General features: G+C 32.6%; 2 protein-coding genes across 2 annotated transcripts; one reads left to right on the plus strand and one right to left on the minus strand.

The window, feature by feature from the left end:
* The first annotated feature begins 3,437 nt into the window (after nt 1-3,437).
* On the plus strand, nt 3,438-4,884 carry LOC145590575 (putative membrane-associated kinase regulator 4). Its single transcript, XM_081647007.1, has one exon. The coding sequence runs from the start codon at nt 3,466-3,468 to the stop codon at nt 4,570-4,572; it is 1,107 nt and encodes a 368-aa protein (XP_081503133.1). The 5' UTR covers nt 3,438-3,465; the 3' UTR covers nt 4,573-4,884.
* A 796-nt stretch (nt 4,885-5,680) lies between these two features.
* Nucleotides 5,681-12,931, minus strand: LOC145591589 (ankyrin repeat-containing protein ITN1-like). The gene is made up of 4 exons (XM_081648097.1): nt 12,647-12,931; nt 11,503-12,000; nt 10,250-10,659; nt 5,681-7,020 (listed from the first exon to the last, which is right to left on the minus strand). Exons 1-4 carry the CDS (start codon nt 12,666-12,668, stop codon nt 6,190-6,192), a joined length of 1,761 nt encoding a protein of 586 aa, XP_081504223.1. The 5' UTR covers nt 12,669-12,931; the 3' UTR covers nt 5,681-6,189.
* Between the last annotated feature and the right edge of the window lie 5,664 nt (nt 12,932-18,595).

Here is an 18,595-nt window from a genome sequence, read left to right on the forward strand (position 1 = left end):
TTTCTGATCATATAAAATTTTAAAAGTTGAGTATGGATGAGGTCAATATAAGGGTTGTTCCGGCTAGCCTACGAAAAGATTGCATAAATTTAATAAAGGGTTGCTTGGATTTATTCAACTCAACCACAAAAAACGTTCTTACTTGTTAAGACACGTCTCTTTTATAACTCCGACATAACATGAGACTATGAGAGACACAACAATGGATCATGGGTTGTATAGATATCATTTTCAAATTTAACATAATGGCCAGTTTGCTCCTTTAATCCATTAATAAAATATTTATAGAATAGAAATTACTAAGTGACCCCACTGACACAACACGTCCACTGTATATTAGCTTCATTTATGCAAGATCAGTGTGGCTCAAATTTTTCTTAGCATGTTTCAAGTATGCTCGTTCGAGTACAAGTCCCGCTATCAAAATATGTGAACCTTTTATTGCCAAATGTGTCCATAATAAGATGTAAATCAAATAAATTCCGGGATTTCAAGCAATATCATCACTCTTGGTTAATCTAGCTAATCAAAATAAAATTCCTTCGGGTTATGCCATCTCCAACTATTTTGTATTGGAAAAGATTGTGATCTAATTGATCCCAAAATACAAGAGTAAATCTTGTACTAAATAAATATGGAGTGCAAAAATTAGGTGGAAAATAATAATTAACTACTCAATATTTTAGATGCAAAATTGTCAAAAATAATACAAACTTTGAGCAATCCGCCAAAAACAAGTCAAATTTTTAATAATACAAAATTTGAGGGATATCCGCTTTAAACTAGTTAAAACCGATTAGTTACCTCATGAACAGGTTATATGGAACAAGTGACATTGTATTATTATTTTTAAAATTATCAAACAACTTTATAAGATAAATAAAAAAAAAAATTAACCAGCTAAATAAGTTGTAGGTAAAATAACTTGTTTAAAGCGGATATCCCTCAAAATTTGTATTATTTAGAAATAATTAAAAGATTGGCTCGTTTTTAGCGGACCGCTCAAAGTTTGTATTATTTTTGACAATTTTTCCTTTACTGTTTGATTAATTTAATACTAATTGTTAGATCGTCTTTTGAAATTGCTATCCACCTATTGCAGCCTTTGTAGGTGGGTAATTTTTTACTCGGTATTTTTTTTATTATTATTTTTTTTTTGGAAAAGAAGGTGGGATAAAACAACAAATACGGAATTTTTCATAAAAGTTCAAGCTCAAATTAGTAATTTTTTTTCCACAACTTTAAATTCCAAATAAAGTGTATCATAATACATCATTAAATACTTTACTCCGTAACACTATCAACTAAACTGGTTGGCATTCCCGAATATCTAATAATTGACTCGATATTACACAAGTTCATCACATAGTGTCATGGTGAGTGTCACCCTGCGTAATTAAGTGTTTTACTACTTACCAACTAAACTGATTGACATTTCAGGATAACTAATAATTGGCTCAATTTTACACAAGTTCATCAGAGTGTCATGGTGACAACAATTACGCTGTTGACTTTTAAAACAGTTAAAACCTCAAAAGATGAAGATTAAAAATCCGACATATAATGGTGGAGAGTTTAGGAAGATTAAATTCAATGCAAAGCTCGAGAACTTTCTTATTTGGAGTCCTCTTTCTCAGGGTTCTTTTCTCTCCCTTTTTTTCCGGTTATACTTTTGTTCTTTTGTTTAACAAAAAGGATCTTGTGTAGCTATTTGACATTTTGAAGGGACATTTTCTTTTTATTATCATTTTTGGTTTAAGTTGTTGTGTCTTGTTAATACATCAACATCTAAAATAGGAAAAATTATCACAAATAATACAAACTTTGAGCGGTCCGCTAAAAATAAGTCAATCTTTTAATTATTTCTAAATAATACAAACTTTGAGAGATATCCGCTTTAAACAAATTATTTTACCTACAACTTATTTAGCCGGTTAATTTTTTTATTTATCTTATAAAGTTGTTTGATAGTTTTAAAAAAAAATAATACAATGTCACTTGTTTCATATAACCTGTTCATGAGGTAACTAATCGGTTTTAACTTGTTTAAAGCAAATACCCCTCAAAATTTATATTATACAAAAATTATTAAAAATTTGACTTGTTTTTGGCGGATTGCTCTGAGTTTGTATTATTTTTGACAATTTTGTATAAATGTGCATATTTTAAAACATTAAAGGAGTAAAAAGAAGACAAGAACCATTCCATGATTCCAGTAAAATTTGTAGTAAAAAATAAAAACCTATAAACTTAGCATATTATTATAATCTAAATTTGGTTTTATTAGGCCATTGAAGTTCAAATTTTGAGTCAATAGACTATATTGGCAATCTAGCAAAAAAACATAGAAAGATTATGATATAATTAATATGATAATCTCAGTTACTTTGCTCCAAGAGAATCATGCTTTTTTCTTCCTTTTAATTTTTTACCCCCAAGAAAGAAAAGGTGTTGAGTACTTAATTTTTAATTAAGATGCTTTGTCAGCCAAAACATATACATTAAGCATGTATTTCTTTCTTTATTAACTCCCCTTTTTATCATCTTTTTTCCTTTAATTCTCCTTCTTTCTTCTTGCATTTTTTAAGATTGTGCTTAGGAACATTCTCATCTTTTGAGTAACTTCTGATAAGGCCTTTGTCAGCCACCATATGAGCAAAGGGTAATGCAGGAAACCGATGACTTTATCGATTCGTCGAGCCCCTGATTAGGAAAATCAAGTGACATTAGTTTAATTTGATGTATAATGATGAAATTTTATTCATATTATATAGTATTAATAAAGAAACCATTTGAAGAAAAAGTAACATCATAAGTAACAATTAAGATGATTAAGTACTTTATTTTAAGTGATCATTCACCTTCTAAAACAAGTCATGATTTTCTTCTAAGTGAACAGGACCCAGGAGAAGTCCACAGCTGAATAAAAAAAAGGGTATTCTGTAACGAGGCAAAATTATGTTTTTAACTGCATTACTCGGATTCTTCATTTTACCTCAAGTACCTATGTTAGATTTTCAACACTGAACATAGATAGGGCACTTTGAACCATCGTTTTTGGGCCAAAATTATGAATAAGAGTCACAAAATAGTCGAGTCAGACACTTTGACACATACTGTACTAGTTCCGAGCAACATAGGTTTTACAGTATACCACAAAAAACTGTAGACAGATAAGTCAGAAACTGGGCCATCATCAGTTTATCACACATTAGAAAAGTTTCTTCTGCATGATGCTCTGAATTTTATATGTGGAGTTTTTCAGAGTTTTCACAATACTTCTGGGTTCTGACACTTATAAAATAGATCAAAAAAGAGGGTAAAAAACACACCCTTTTCTTTTCATCATTTTGGCATCATCCTCTACTTTTATTTAAACAAGAAATAAGCATTCTATATATCCTTTTCCCCTCAATCTTCAGTCTTTCACAGTTTTACCACTTCACATAGGAAAACAAACAGATAATGGCTGTGGACTACTACTCATACAATCATACTGAACATAAAGTTGAAGTTGAAGAAGAAGAAGATGAAGAAGACTACATAGACATGGAAGTGAGCTCGTTTGCTCACTTCTTTTCGCTCTCTAAGAACACCAACATGTCTTCTCCACAGCATCCTAGAGAATTCGAGTTCCAAATGTCGTCGTCAGTGAATGTAGAGAGGGAATCCACCACATCCCCTGCTGATGAGCTCTTCTACATGGGGAAGTTACTCCCTCTGCACCTCCCGCCTCGATTACAGATGGTTGAAAAACTACTTCAAGACTCAACACCAAAGAATTTTAATGAGTTTTACAGCACTCCTTTGGGTACAAATGCTGCAACTACCCCATTAACAAGCACTACTCCTTTCGAGTCCTGCAATATATCTCCGGTTGAATCTTGTCAGGTTAGCAGAGAACTTAATCCTGAAGAGTATTTCAGTGTTTATGCAAATGGAGAAGATTTTCATAAAGGTTTTATTAGTGATAATAATGTAAAGAAGTCTTGGACTAGAAAGCTGAAGACTAAGATTAAGTCATTGTTTGGAAAATCAGATGAGTTATCTGTTTCTTCTTCAGTAGCCAAAAACAAAGAGGAAGGCTCGATTTCGAGGTCAAAGGAGGATCATTTAGAGAAGCAAATGAAGGGAAGTAAAAAAATTTCATGCAAACAAATCGACCAAGTTGTTTCTCAGGATAGATTTGAGAGACAAAATGATGCTAAAGAAGGTAAAATTTGTCACAGGAGATCATTCTCTGGTGCATTTAAGCGACGTTCATCAACAGCAACAAAGTTATCTTCCTCATCTTCACCAGGGTCTTCTTCCTCTTCTTCGTCTTCCTCATCTTCATCAGGTGTTTCAACAAGTAATTCAAATGGGTTGAAGGATTTTTCACTGCTTAAGAGAAGCAGCAGCGCGAAATCAGAGATTGAGACCTCTTTGATCCAAGGAGCCATTGCTCATTGCAAGCAGTCATCTCAGCAAGCACTACAATCTCGAAAAACACTGAGTGAAGCCGGTTGTCATTCGTTCCCTTCTTCGAGGTTTGCTGTTCTTGATGATCAAACAAGCATATGCAGGGGCTAAGATAGAAGAAAAAATTCTAGGAAAAAGGGGGAGGGTTGTTTAAAACTTACTTTAAAAATAATCAGGTGAATTATGTTAAGATACGTGTATGCTAATCTAATATGGTTTTGGCTCATTGCATAATTAACAAACTGAGTGTTTAATTTACCTTTGATTTGTGATTTTTTTTTTCTTTTTTTCTTTTTCCTCTTGTTTTATTCTTCTGTCCTCTCTTTAATAGTCAACCAAATATTCATGATTTTCAGTGTACTTGACACAAATTAATTGTTCAGAGATTCCCAACATACATCATCATTTTTGGGTTGAAACTAATTTTTAGTACAGGGTCTGATTTTTAATTATTTCACTGTCTTGGAGTTTCAAGGAAATAGAAGTTTAAACCATAGTGATTGAATTAGATTGAATGAGCATATGGTCAAGATTTCTTGTACTCCTAACAGCTTACTTGCCTCTGCAATATCCTTTTGTTGTTTCACATTAGGACTCGCGTCGATCTTCTTGCTGCCTACATACCGGCCTTTTGCACAAGTAATCCTTACCTTAGCACAAGGCATACATTTGAGTCTACGCACTTATACACTTATATTCGCACACTTTAAGTCTGAGACATGCACGGTGCTGGCCTGCGGGCTGCTGGGCTTATCTTGCCTTGTTCCGAAAGCAGGTAGTGAATAACACAATAAATTAGAGGTGGTGCAGGTGGTATACTAACAGCTACTAGGCAAGAGCTAGACACTATGTTACTTGTGTGAAACTCCTGTTCTACTTTCATCAAACCATGCCAATAAAGATGGTGGGTCATTTGCCTCATTCCATTAGTCGCTTTTGATTATTTTTACTGCTACTGTGAAACTGTAGTACCATAATCTCAGCTATGTTTCAATGAAAGTAGATTTGCCATGAATCATGGATTTGCATTCTCTTCAAGTTGGGAAATCAACTGTCCAGTTATAATCGAGCCAGGGTCATAATCATACATGCCCTCTACATTAGCGCTCAGTGTACACAAGTCTATACACAATCATGCTATGGGTTTCCTCTATACCTTGTATCCACAACTTCTTGCCTTTTGAGGATATCAACTCGGAGGAATTCAAACATGAAGAGCTAAGTGTGAAAAGTACTTATGAAAGAAAAATGATAATTATTCTCTACAGAGATACGACACTAACTACATGTGATATAAACAAATATATTCAGGTTACATCAGCAACAATGCGTGATCATGATTAAAATTCACCTAAGGTTTAAGTAGATACAACAGAGTGATATATAAAAGATCAAAGATCCAGCACCTTAAAGAAAGGCAAACCACCATTCTTGCATAATTAACAGAAGAATATTTACCAGTGTAAAGATGGGGTAGACAGCTCACCTAGCTGACCACTCTTGTAAGTTGCAACTACACCCGCTCTTCTAACTCGATACTGCAGTCCATCATTGACAGAGCACAGAGACAATAAAACGCGTTTGATCACCATATTTTACAGTTATTATTAATATAAATACAAGTCACAATCCTCCCACACATTGCCTGATAGTAGACAGGTTTCTGGCCTTCATAACCATTGCAACAGGGGAATTCCTCATTGTACGAACAGAAAAACTGAAAAAGGGTTAGATGGCATAAAATCGATCTGGTTCTGAATTGGAAAACTCAGAGTGATACAATGAATTAGACCCGCTTCTCTTTGCACTTCTATCTTTTTTCTTCAAGGACCGAGACCGCTTGGATATTACCACATAATAGGTCATTGTGCCCAAAACCCCAGCCATTATCACACCCCCAACGACCGTAACAAGTGTTGCAGCCCACTCATGTTTTCGTCCAACAACTATGTAAGAGGATGCCATGAATGCAACAGAAGTGCAAACTGATGCCAACCACATCAGCTTGTTGATAACTTCCACAACTCGTCTCTCTGCTTTTGTCTCACCTCTGACAAGAGTGATCTGAACTACCACAACTGCCAAAGAGGTAAAAAGTGCAATCGCATTGAAGATAAAGAATATCTTGAAAGAAGCTGTTCTAGCAGCTACAGCCATCCCATGATCATCATCACCACCAGGAACAGTGAAAATAGCTGCAAAAGCAACGGTTGCAAAAAGCACAGCTACTACAGTTACCGAGTTAGTGGCATTGTTGATCCCTTCCCTGTGAAGTTTTCTGAGCTCCTTGGCAATTCCACTAACATTTTTGTTGGTCTGCCTCGTTTGTTCGAGCTGCCGATGCACATCTTTCTTAATCTGGCTCACAGTTTTTCTTAACTCATCCCTAGGTTGATTCAGTTCATTAGCCCTAAGAGCACCATTCCTAACAAGGTAATCTTTGATTTCTGAGGATTCTTCAGAGAGCGGAAGTCCTTCCGCAATGTCAAGTGCAGTTTTGTGATCACTGTTTAAAGAATTAACATTGATGTCTTGAAGCTGTAACAACTCATTTACAATCTGCAGGAGATCAACAGAAAGGTTCAGCTCAGAAACTGCGATTTCTTACAGAATAATGGCATACAAAAATAATTTAAGCAAATATATGTGCCCTGCGACATCCCACCCACCCCCCCCCCCCCCAAAGTCCATGTCATCCATATACATGATAGAGACTTGACCATTTGGTTTCTACAAGATGTGAGCACATGATACAAGATTTAACGATAGAGACTTAATTGTTGAAGATGTCATATTTCATGTCATCATTTACCAAATAAATACTTTTATGTATAAGATGAGGTGGGATTCAATCATGGATTTTATGTATAAGATAATAAATATTTTTTGTAACAAACAATAACACAGTCTGGGGCATTGCCCGGGCCCAATAACTAGCTTGATTTTAAAGAGCATGCACTTATACTGTGTGATCATTATTCTGGAGTCCGGAAACAAATGGACAAAAAATTATAACAACGATTCTCTACAAGTTCAACGGTACAAGAGGCAACAAAAGCTGCAACTGACAGCTAATAGATTAAACAAGCCACAAGTGTGGCTGTGGAAAAGATGTATAAGGGTTTAAGATAAGTAGAAAATTTTGAAGGATAATTAAAAAAAAAAAAAAAAAAAAAATTATCCAGCTAAATACGTAGTAATATAAAATGAGAGTATGTGCATCAAACTAAACTCAAATACTATTACTGATAGTTTCAAGCTTTTACAAATACTATTGCACATACATTTGTTGAGCCAAAATACAGAGTACTATTAATAACCGTTGTGAGACTATACTGTTACAGTCCTGATAAGCCAAACTAAATTATATTGCTGTTCATAAGCCAAACTATTTGTTCCGGCATATGAGTTTTAAACATGATTCCAGTAACTAAGGTTAGCTCTTTTCCCCCTTCATCTATAAGGATGCACAAACCTATGTTGGGACATTGTTATCAGTTATCTTTTTACAAACAACGCCAATTTTCTTTCTATGGTGTCTAATTGAAAGTTGACGACCTAGTACCAGCTGTAGCACTAAGATTAAGTTTGGTAATAGACCTACCAAATAAAATTAAGGGAAATTCTCATTGGTAGCCATGTAAAATTGCACATTCTCAATGGTAACAAATTTTTTTACAAAATCTCCCAAATAGCATTACTTTTGATAAGTTTCCCGAACATTACAATATTCTTGTAATTAAAAACTAATTAGCTTAATTAAAACAAATTAACCTAATAATTAACAAAAAAGGAAAAAAAAATAGGGCTAGGGTTTACAGATTAGGGATAAATGAAGAGAAAGCAAAGTGGTGGTTCAAGGGTCGGTGTCGGGGTCGAGGTCGGGGTGAGGTCACCGGCACGAGGTGGAGGTGGGCAGCAGGGTGGCTGGTTTTTTTTTTAGGTTAATTTATTGTTTAATTAAGCTAATTAGTTACTAATTGTAAAATTATTGTTATATTTGGGAAACTTGTAAAAAGTAATGCTATTTGAGAGAATTTGCCAAATATTTTGTTACCATTGAGAATGTGCAAAACTACATAGCTACCATTGAGAATTTTCCTAAAATTAAAGAAGCAAGATTACAAAAGTATCAAAGTTTAATTAAGAATACTAATACCCTGCAAATATTATTTCTGTCTCTCTTTTGTTACTAGTTTTTGGTTTCACTGTCATCTATTCATTTAGCGGTGTCCAATTTACCCTTTTTGTCACAATTGTTTGAAAAGTTAGTCCCTTTTAATCGCTACATTTTGTGTACTTCATTTTAAGTCTCTCAATCACCATACAGTTCATACCCCAACCAGAATCAGGATTTAGCAAGTGGCAAGTTTCGGACGATTTTCAGCAGACATCCCTAGGCCTTAGATGCTAGGAATCTAGCATGTCAAAAGTTCACAAGTAATTTTACAAATTGCCACCTGGAAGAATAAGGAGCTTTCAATATAAACTAACGATAACTCTAGCCCCTGAGTGCTTTAAGCAGAAGAGGGAATTCATCTAATTATAATATACCTTAGTTTTGTCATGCAACAATGTAACTCAAAGATGGACTGTTGACATATTGAATGTTCAAGAGCTAAAGCTTTAGGCCAAAAAGATTTGCTTGTTTCCTTGCAAGGTTTAGACTTTAGGAAAGACTTAAAAAAAGACTAAAGAAAGGAACTCCTTAAAGGCTTGATAAGGAAAGAAAAAACTTTAAGCACATGGCGACCGCTTTCACTAGGTAATAGGAAATAAGAAAAGATTATTTGAAGGGGGTAGAATTTTTTAAGTTTTTTATTTTTATCTTAATGTATCAGCTTCATGCTATCAATATAAAGGGAGAAAATAAAGCTTCAAGTAGGGTATTATAAAGTCATCTTGTCAAGAAATTGAAGATAGAAAGGTCAGAATGTCAGATTATAGGTAGAAAAATTCAACGCATACAAGATTTGCCAGTTTCATAATCAATAATCTCTACTATTTTTCTATATTGAGTTAGCTTTGGAGACATCCACAACAAGATTGTGTATCAAATCCAGGCTAAACCTGGCCTATGGTCACTATATCCAATGCTCCAACAATTATCTTTAATGATTGATACCTTTAATAAAGAAAATATACTTTCCAAACATTTATTTCTCTTTCCTCTTGCCTGGTTAATGAGAACAAACACAGAACAACTGAATAGCAAAAGGAAGACGTTGTTCCTAGTCTTACTTACCCATATAATGGCTTGAGCAGCTATTATAATTTGATAAACAAAAACCTCAAATTTTTGGTTGACATTTAGTTGTGATACAGGAAATTACATTTCCAATCTCCTAAATATGTTAGCCACCCTAGGTAATATGGTATGGACAAGAATATGATATTGACCATGTAAAACCATACTTTTTCAGAACACATAAGCTTATCGTTCTATATGTTAATGTCATCATATCTATCGGATATTAAGTAAACTTAGTTTAGGCTATGTTTATTTCACCTTTTTTTTTGTTATTCTGATCTCAGCTTATTTTTTATGATCTATTCTGAAATAAGTAATTAGTACCTGAAATAAGGTGAACTATACAGGGCCTAAGTCTATGATCTCAAATTCCTTTGGGAATATGACAATTGAAAAATGATCAATTAAATTTGTAGCATACTAGGTAGAAAGTCACCAAATGACGGAAAGAGATAACTAGCCTATCTTTCATTCCTTCAAATCAAGTACTATAACATGGAGAGGTAGACAAGCAAATCTAAGGGCGATATTATATACCTCTGCCCGCTTTTTCCTGGTAGCCACATGCAAAGCTGTATTACCAAATTTGTCTGTGCGCATAACAATGGCTGCATCTGCTTCAAGAAGTGCTCTCACAACATCACAATTATTCCCTTTTACAGCCATATGTAAAGCAGTCTGACCTTTTTTGTCAGTTTTCCTAGCCAATGTTGAATCCTTATCAAGCAATGCTTTTACAATGTCCACATGGCCCTGGCGGACAGCAAAATGAAGCGCATTTTTCCCATTGGATTTACATAAATCCACTAAGCTGCTATCCCTCGACAGAAGCTCATAAGCTACAGCTGTATGTCCTCTTGTAGCTGCAGATATCAGAGGAGTAGCATTTGATGGTCCAATTGTTTTTATTAGCCCAGGATCATGGTCTAAGAGCACTTGGGCGATTGCTGCAATGAAACAGATGGAATAAATGACCTAGTCAATAGCAAAGAATAATTTACAGTAAGAAATTAGTAGGTTATAGGTATCAGAAGACCTAATAACTATTACAAGATAAGCCTAAAAACTTGACTTTATCAGTGCATTATATTTCGTATTTTTCATGTTTCAAAGATAAGTAATTGGAGCGGTTTTCAACAAACTAGCAGAAGGAAAATCAAACATGCTTGGTGGAGGTCGTGGGGATTCATCTTGCGACTTTGAGGTCACAAGTTCAAGCCCCGCCATATAAATTTGTTTGGGAGTAGGAAATTCACTTATCTTCCCCCTCTACTCTCAAGCACTAACCTATGTAACTGGTTGGTTGACCTATGAGCGGTGTTAGGAAATACTAGGATCTAGTCATTCTCCAGAACTTAATATTGAAAAATGTGAGTTATAATCCCATAAGATTAAATGCAACTATACATGCAAGCAACATTTCCTTTAAGTCCCTTAAAAAACAATTCACCTTTAAAGATCAAAGGCTACCGATTCCATTTCAATTTTAAATGAACTCGAAATGTCCGAACAGAAGAGCTAGCAGCCCCCACCCCAATTCCTCACAAAGGCTTTTTCAAGTTTGCCCATCACATGATCAGAAGGGGCTTAAATTTTAATGAGTAAAATAGCAAAATTAGTGGCTTAAGACTTGAGAGGCCAAACCAATAAAGTTTGAATTAAATTGCCATAGACAAGCCTATTAATCAACAACAATAGGTAAACCAAGAGCACTTTTTTAAGAATTTCACATGCCTACTACTAACAATAAAAGGAAAGAAATAAATTATAGAAGAAGTTTAGCTAATCACCAAGGTGTCCTTGATTAGCAGCAACATGCAAAGGATCAAATCCTATACGATTCTTCTGAGTAAGCGTGTCCTTATTGGCATATTTCAACAGCTCTTTAACCACATCAAGGTGTCCCTTCTCAGCGGCAGAAAAAAGTGCTGTCTCTCCCAACTCATTAACCTCATTCACAACCAAAGCTCGTACCTCAGCAGCCTCCACTTCAAACTCAGCACCGCTTAGATTTTCCCCTATCTGTGAATTTATGTGCCCACCCAAAATCTGCTTTACAGCTTCTAAATCACCTCGCTGAGCAGCCAAGTGCAGCTCAGTGTCATTGTGGCGACCAGTTACCTGCTTCACATACTTCTTCTTGCCTGCTTGGTCAATGCGTTTACCAGAATTGGAGAGAACCAAAGCAGGGGCCGACGTAGAGGTTGGCGATGGAGAAGGGGACGGCTCCATTGGTGTTCGATTAGGTGTGGGTGTGATATGACCCATCTCCAAGTCGTGATCTTCAGCTGTATCACTAAATATTATCAGTAATAATAGATGCATATCAACGAACCATAAAAACCTAACAAAGAGGTATATCACAATAAATCGAAACATTAAACATCTCTTGGAATGTTACTTCATAACTTTATTCCCTGGTAATCGATTACTAAAAACAACATGAAAACACGGTAATTATACCAATTCTGCCGTAAAATGTTCCAAGAAGATCCAGAAGTATGCAATTTACTCACTAACTACAGTTGTATATCCAATAATCCAATTCATCAATTATTTTCAGTAGAAATGATTTCCAACAATAATATAATCCCCCAGTATCATACAAATTAATCATGTATACGTATAAGCATCCAATTTTCTCTAATTCCGTAAAATTTCATAAATTTCATCATCAAGCATCTCAAAACAAGCTTAATTAATCCCAATTTTAAAACCAAAGCAGTTAATTCAAACCAAACCAAAATTCCCTCAATCATACAATTCTACTGATCTTACATAAGAACTTCACTTAAACCCTAATTCAAAATCAAAATTCTCACTTCAAGATTCACAATTAATAAACACTAATAACAATTAATCAATCAATCTAAAAATAAAAAATAAATTCCAACAAATATACTAGATTATAAGAGATGAATAAAATAGTATTACCATGTTGAATCGATGAAGCCATTGAATATAATGAATAATTAGCAAAAAATCATTGGATAAAATGAATAATTATGTCATTTCAATGGAGTGAGGAAAAAAGAGTAAAGTTGAAGCTTTTTGTGGGGAGAGAGATAAATGAGTACGATAGAATTGAGTAACGACAGAACAAGGAAGCTGCAGAGAAGTAGAGAACCCAACCCCAACAACTGAGAATTTTATTTTTTTTTTTTTTTTTAAAAAAAAATTTTAAAATTATTACGTAGTACTAGTATTATCTTGATTGAAAATTTAGAAATATGTGAAATAAAAAATTCTCTTTTGATTGACAAATTTTACCAATTGTTAATAAAAAAATTCTCTTTGATTGACAAATTTTACCAATTATTTACGGAGTATTTTAAAAAAAAAAAACAAACAAACAAATTTTGTCAATTCAATTACATTCATAAGAAACTATATATACTTGTTTTGTTCCTTCTTTGTTTTTTTTTTTTTTTTTTCGGGTTTTATTTCGACAAATATATATATATAGCGGAGGGATCCGGTAATAACCCTCCTCTATATAAGAACTCATTCAAGAACCAATTTCAACCGTAGGATTAAATAGGGATGAACGTTCAGGATTAAACTTACAAAATAAAAACAGTCTCTCTCCTACCCAAATTTATTTCACTTTCTCTCTCCTAAAACCAAAAATGCTCTCTACAAAACCGCCATTAACGTACCCTATTCAAGCTTTGATAACATATTTCGCTCAATTTTCAATCCCAATCAATCATTATTGTTTAAAAACTTGCAGTAAATTGACGCAATTCATCAGATTTAGGTACAATTTTTTTTTTTAGTTCGTTAGATGTTCTATGTTCATGTTTATTATATGTTCAAATTATTTGTACAGTGATTTGTTCGATTTTTCTCGAATTTCAGCTATTTTGATTTTATTTTTCAATGATTTTGATGTTCAAATTTTAAGCTTTTTTTATATTGCAGCGACTATGTTCACCAATTTTGTATTGCGAATTTGTTCCGTTTTTTTAAAGAATTTTAATCGATTTTTGTTCAAATGTTTAGCTAGTTCGTTTGATTTATTTTTCGAATTTTCAGAGGTTATTGTTCAAATTACGATTTAAATCCGAATTCAGCAGCAACTATGGAATGGAAGGAAGCCAACATAATCGTCCACAAATTAGTTCCGAAACACAAAGGTAATTAGAGAAATGATAATTTCGAACAATTTTATGAATTATTTTCCTATTTCAGTTAATTTCTTTTTTAAAAAAAAAATTGAAACCTGATTTCAGTTGCAAGGACATGCAATAATTGAAGAAAATCAAGAAAATTCTAGAACTAACCTCTTCGTAAGATGTTTTTCTAAATTAGCATTTGTATTGTGTTCTAAATTATATCTATGTTTTAAATTATATGTTTAATTATATTTATGGTCATGTTCTAAATTTAAGTGTAGTATGTTCTAAATTTAGATATAGTATGTTCTAATAATGTTATGGGCTAGGTGCGGTATGCAGAGGGAGTTTAGGGGAGATCCTTTGGTGTGTTGCGTTTTAGAGCTCAAAAAAGTGGGAATTGAGGGTGGGGGAATCCTAGGCTGTTTTCTGGGGGCTGCAGGTGGTGAAAGAGATTAACATAAGGCGTGTGGTGGTGGAGATTGGAGAATGATTGTCTAATTGTTATCGAGGCACTCTGCATCAAGTCAGAGGGGTTGAGTCCCTTTCATTTGGTTTTAGATGATATTAGAGTTTTATGTTCTGATTTTGATAGCTTAGATTGGTCTTTATGATAGTTGTGCAATGTGCATGCCATATGTAATCAAATATGGACTTTGGCAATTAATTACCTTGGTTCAGTTACTAATGATGTGTCTTTAGTAAATTGTATCAAATTCAATTGTTTGTTATAAATTCTTATCATTATGCATTTGTACGTCTGTGATTATAGTGAATTAGTGGGTTGTGTAATTGTAGTTAGAATATTGGAATGAATTTAGAACATAGGTAGATTAAATTTAGAACGTAAGGTGATAAAATTAGAACTAATTGGTTGAGCACTTAATGCATAGGCGATATAGGTTCAATTCCTACAAAGGTTATCCTTAAATGTAACGTTAAATCTTTCAAAAGTAAACTATAATAACTCAAAAGTAAAAATAAAATAAAGTTATAGTATGCGAGTACAAAATATACTTGAAATGATATTATATACGAAGTATAATACAAGTAATAATTCTGAAACGTCTGATTTATGGTTTAGAATATGTGAATAAAAAATTTGAAACATTCGATTTAATCTTTAGAACATATGGGTAACACTTTAGAACATAGAAAGCGTAAGCGTTCTTCAATGTTCTTATATAGAGAAGGTATTTTCATAAGAGCCTTCCCCAAGATTCGATAAAAACATCCTCCTTATGTGAAAACACCCTCCTTATGTGAAAACATTTTTTTTTTATGCTTATGTTCTAAATTATTTTTTTCTTCTATTTATGTTCTAAATTTTTTTTATGTTCTACTCGTAATTTTTTTCATATGTTCTTAACTTTTACTGCTTATGTTTAAAAAATTTTCCTATGTTCTAAATTTGTTTTTCTATGTTTTAAACTTTTTTCTGCTTATGAACTGAATTTTTCCTATGTTCTAATCATGTATCCTATGTTTTTTTTTTTCTGCTTATGTTCTCATTAAAAGCCTTTTCCGAGATCTAGTAAGAACACCTCCTTATGTGAAAAAACCCTATGTTCAAAAAAATTTTTGCTCATGTTCTAAATTTTTTCTATGTTCTTTTTTTTTTTTTTTTTTTTGGTTTATGTTCTAAATTATAATTTTTTTCCCCTATGTTCTAAACTCTTGCTTATGTTCTAAATTATTTCTTATGTTCTAAATTTTTTTTTTCTGCTTATGTTCTAATGTTCTAATTTTGTATCCTATGTTTTAGATTTTTTTTTTCTTATATTCATTCTAAAATATTAGCTATGTTCTTAATTTTTTTTTTTTTCTGATTATGCTCTAAATTATTTTCTATATTCTAAATATTTTTCAGCTTATATTCTAAATTTTTCTACTTATTTTCTAAATTTTTCTTATGTTCAAAATTTTCTTATATGTTCTAAATTTTTCCTGCTTATGTTCTAAATGTTTTTTCCTTATGTTTTAATTTTTCTACTTATGTTCAATATTTTCTTATGTTCTAAATTTTCTACCTATGTTCTAAACATATATTTTAAAAATAATAATTAAACTGACTTGCATGTGCTTGTCTATCACATGGTGTCTTGAACCTGATCTGACATAAGAATGCTGGTGGTCATTAATTTGCTAATTACTTGATAGTGTAATTATTATGCATATAGCTCATTTTTTAAGTTAGTTTAAGCTGCGCATTATTAATGAGTTCAAACTTCAAAGGTTTAAAATAGGTGGATGGACTTATACCATGCTTATGATGTTGCAAACTTAACTGTCTCAAAATGAAATGTAGATGCCTTGGCGGATTAGTATGGTTTTGTATACATGATGGGGGCAATTTAACTAGATACAATGTGGCCATTTTTATTAGTTATTATCAATGCCAATGCAGCTTTCTAGTATGATCATTATCGGTTTTAAAGTAGTAGCAACTGCTGTAAAAAATTAGTGGAGTATTAGGGGGGCCTTTGGTCTGAGAAATTGTAAAATATGAAAGGAGGCATGTTGGCATAGTAATGGGGGCATTTGAGTTTCTACATGTGATTTTTTTTTTCTGCCCCTTCTAAGGGGGAGTGGTGATCAATAACATACGGCTAAAACCTATTAGCTCAAGTGGTAGAGCACTATGCAAATGCATAGAAGATGTAGGTTCGAATCCTACATAGGTTATCTTTATAAATAACTAAAAAAAACTTACAAAATGAACCTAATTATTTCTCCTTATAGCCTAATTTAGAATAAATGTAATAATTTAGAACATAGGAAATAATTTTAGAACATATAGAAAAAAATTAGAACATAAGAAAAAACTTAGAACACAGGATACAAGTTTAGAGCACATTAAAAATTAGAACAAAGGTTAAAAATTTTAGAAAACATAAGGAAAAAATAGAACATAGGTAGAAAAATATTAGAACATAGGAAAAAGTTTGAATACATGAAAAGTTTTTGAATTTGGGAAAAAAATTTAGAACATAAGAAATTAAAAGGTTTAGAACATAGGAAAGATAATTTAGAACATGAGAGAAAATTTTAGAACATAGGCAAAAGAAATTTAGAGCATAGGAAAAAAATTTAGAACATAAGAAAATGTTTAGAACATAGGAAAGATAGTTTAGAACATGAGAGATAATTTTAGAACATAGACAAAAAAATTTAGAACATAGGAAAGATAGTTTAGAACATGAGAGAAAATTTTAGAACATAGACAAAAAAATTTAGAACATATAAATGTAGACACCAAATTTTGTTCCTACTTTTGTAATTATCACTAATAATTATCTTTTATTATTATAGTATTCATTTTTTGCAAATAATTACTATTATTTTGCTAAATGTTTTTATAAATTTAATAACGTTTGTTTTATTCTTTAAAACAAAGAAAACGAGTAATAATAATGATTTTTATTCATAATTCCCAAAATACATGTTACAATTTGGACTTCTAAACTACTAAATTACAAAATATTGAAGTACGGCTAACACTACATGTATTTTTACCATGCTCCATCGAAGTAATTTTCGGGCTTTACTTGTGGATTAACAAGTAAGTTAATACAGCCATTAGAAGGACCACTAGCCCCACAATGTACGTGAAATTCACCCTTATCATCTTCAAGTCTTCCTCAAAGGTGAAGATAGGCTGATCCTCCTGGTTTTCTTGAAACATGGTGGCCGAATTTAATGGTGGTTTTTGTTTGGAAAAGACTCATGCCCAACCAATGTAGGGAAATGACAAACATTCCCACACCTAAATAGGTACTACATGTTATTGTGCTAAAGGAACCTCCTTTTATATACACATGTTAAAATGTCATTGTCTTTTTATTCCACAGTTAAAACTTGTTTCGATAAATACAAGTTCGAACCAAACCCGTCTATATTTATGTAAGTATTGTATGGATGAGAGTAAAAGAGGGATACGTATGGTTGGAAATGTATAATTGTACGTGTATGGATTTTCGTATGATTTTCAGATGAATAGTGTTGGCAGCTAAAAAATAGGATCGTGCTCTTCTTTGTTTCAATTTTTTTCTTTTCTTTGCTGTGAATTCATTCTGACATTTACTTTTGATTTTTTTCGTTTGTTTTTTAATTTTCCTTTTTCTTTTTTGTTCTTTATTTTTTATTTTTTATGATTTGTTTATTCAGTCTAGTTCGTGTATTCTTTCGTCAATTTTGATAAACAATTGTCAATAGTGAAATAACGTTACCTTTTTTTAATCCCCCGCAGTTAATGTTGTATCCAATAAATTTCAATTTGGATCAATTGTATCAATATTTATATGACGCTAATTGGGACAGCTGGATTTCATACGTGTCATATATTGCATATCACTATTCAAATAGTATTTTCCGTTACGTTAATTTGCGTTGCCGACGTGAATTTGGTCTTCTGTTTTATTTGTTTTCCTGTTGTTTTGATCTAGTTTTGTATCTTTTATCTTTTTTTTTTTTACGACTATGATAAGTATAAATTTGTGTTTTAGTAGAGTAAGGGAAGATAAGAGTTCATCTTTCTTTTTAGGTCATTCAATCAAGGGAATATATTTTACTTTTGACCACCTTAAATTTATGTCGTATGACTTAATATTGTATGATTTTTACATGGTTTATTTTCACTTTGACCATGTCATTCTTATGATTTTATATGATTGACCTTACTTTATACTTTTGGTAAGGGTTATTATTTGAAACGCTCGTATTTATAAGGTTTTGTCGTATGTTTAGATGTTCTTGGGTAAATTTA

Source organism: Chenopodium album, chromosome 18 (genome assembly GCF_948465745.1).
Source record: "Chenopodium album chromosome 18, dcCheAlbu1.1, whole genome shotgun sequence".
In the NCBI taxonomy this organism is placed as follows: domain Eukaryota; kingdom Viridiplantae; phylum Streptophyta; class Magnoliopsida; order Caryophyllales; family Amaranthaceae; genus Chenopodium; species Chenopodium album.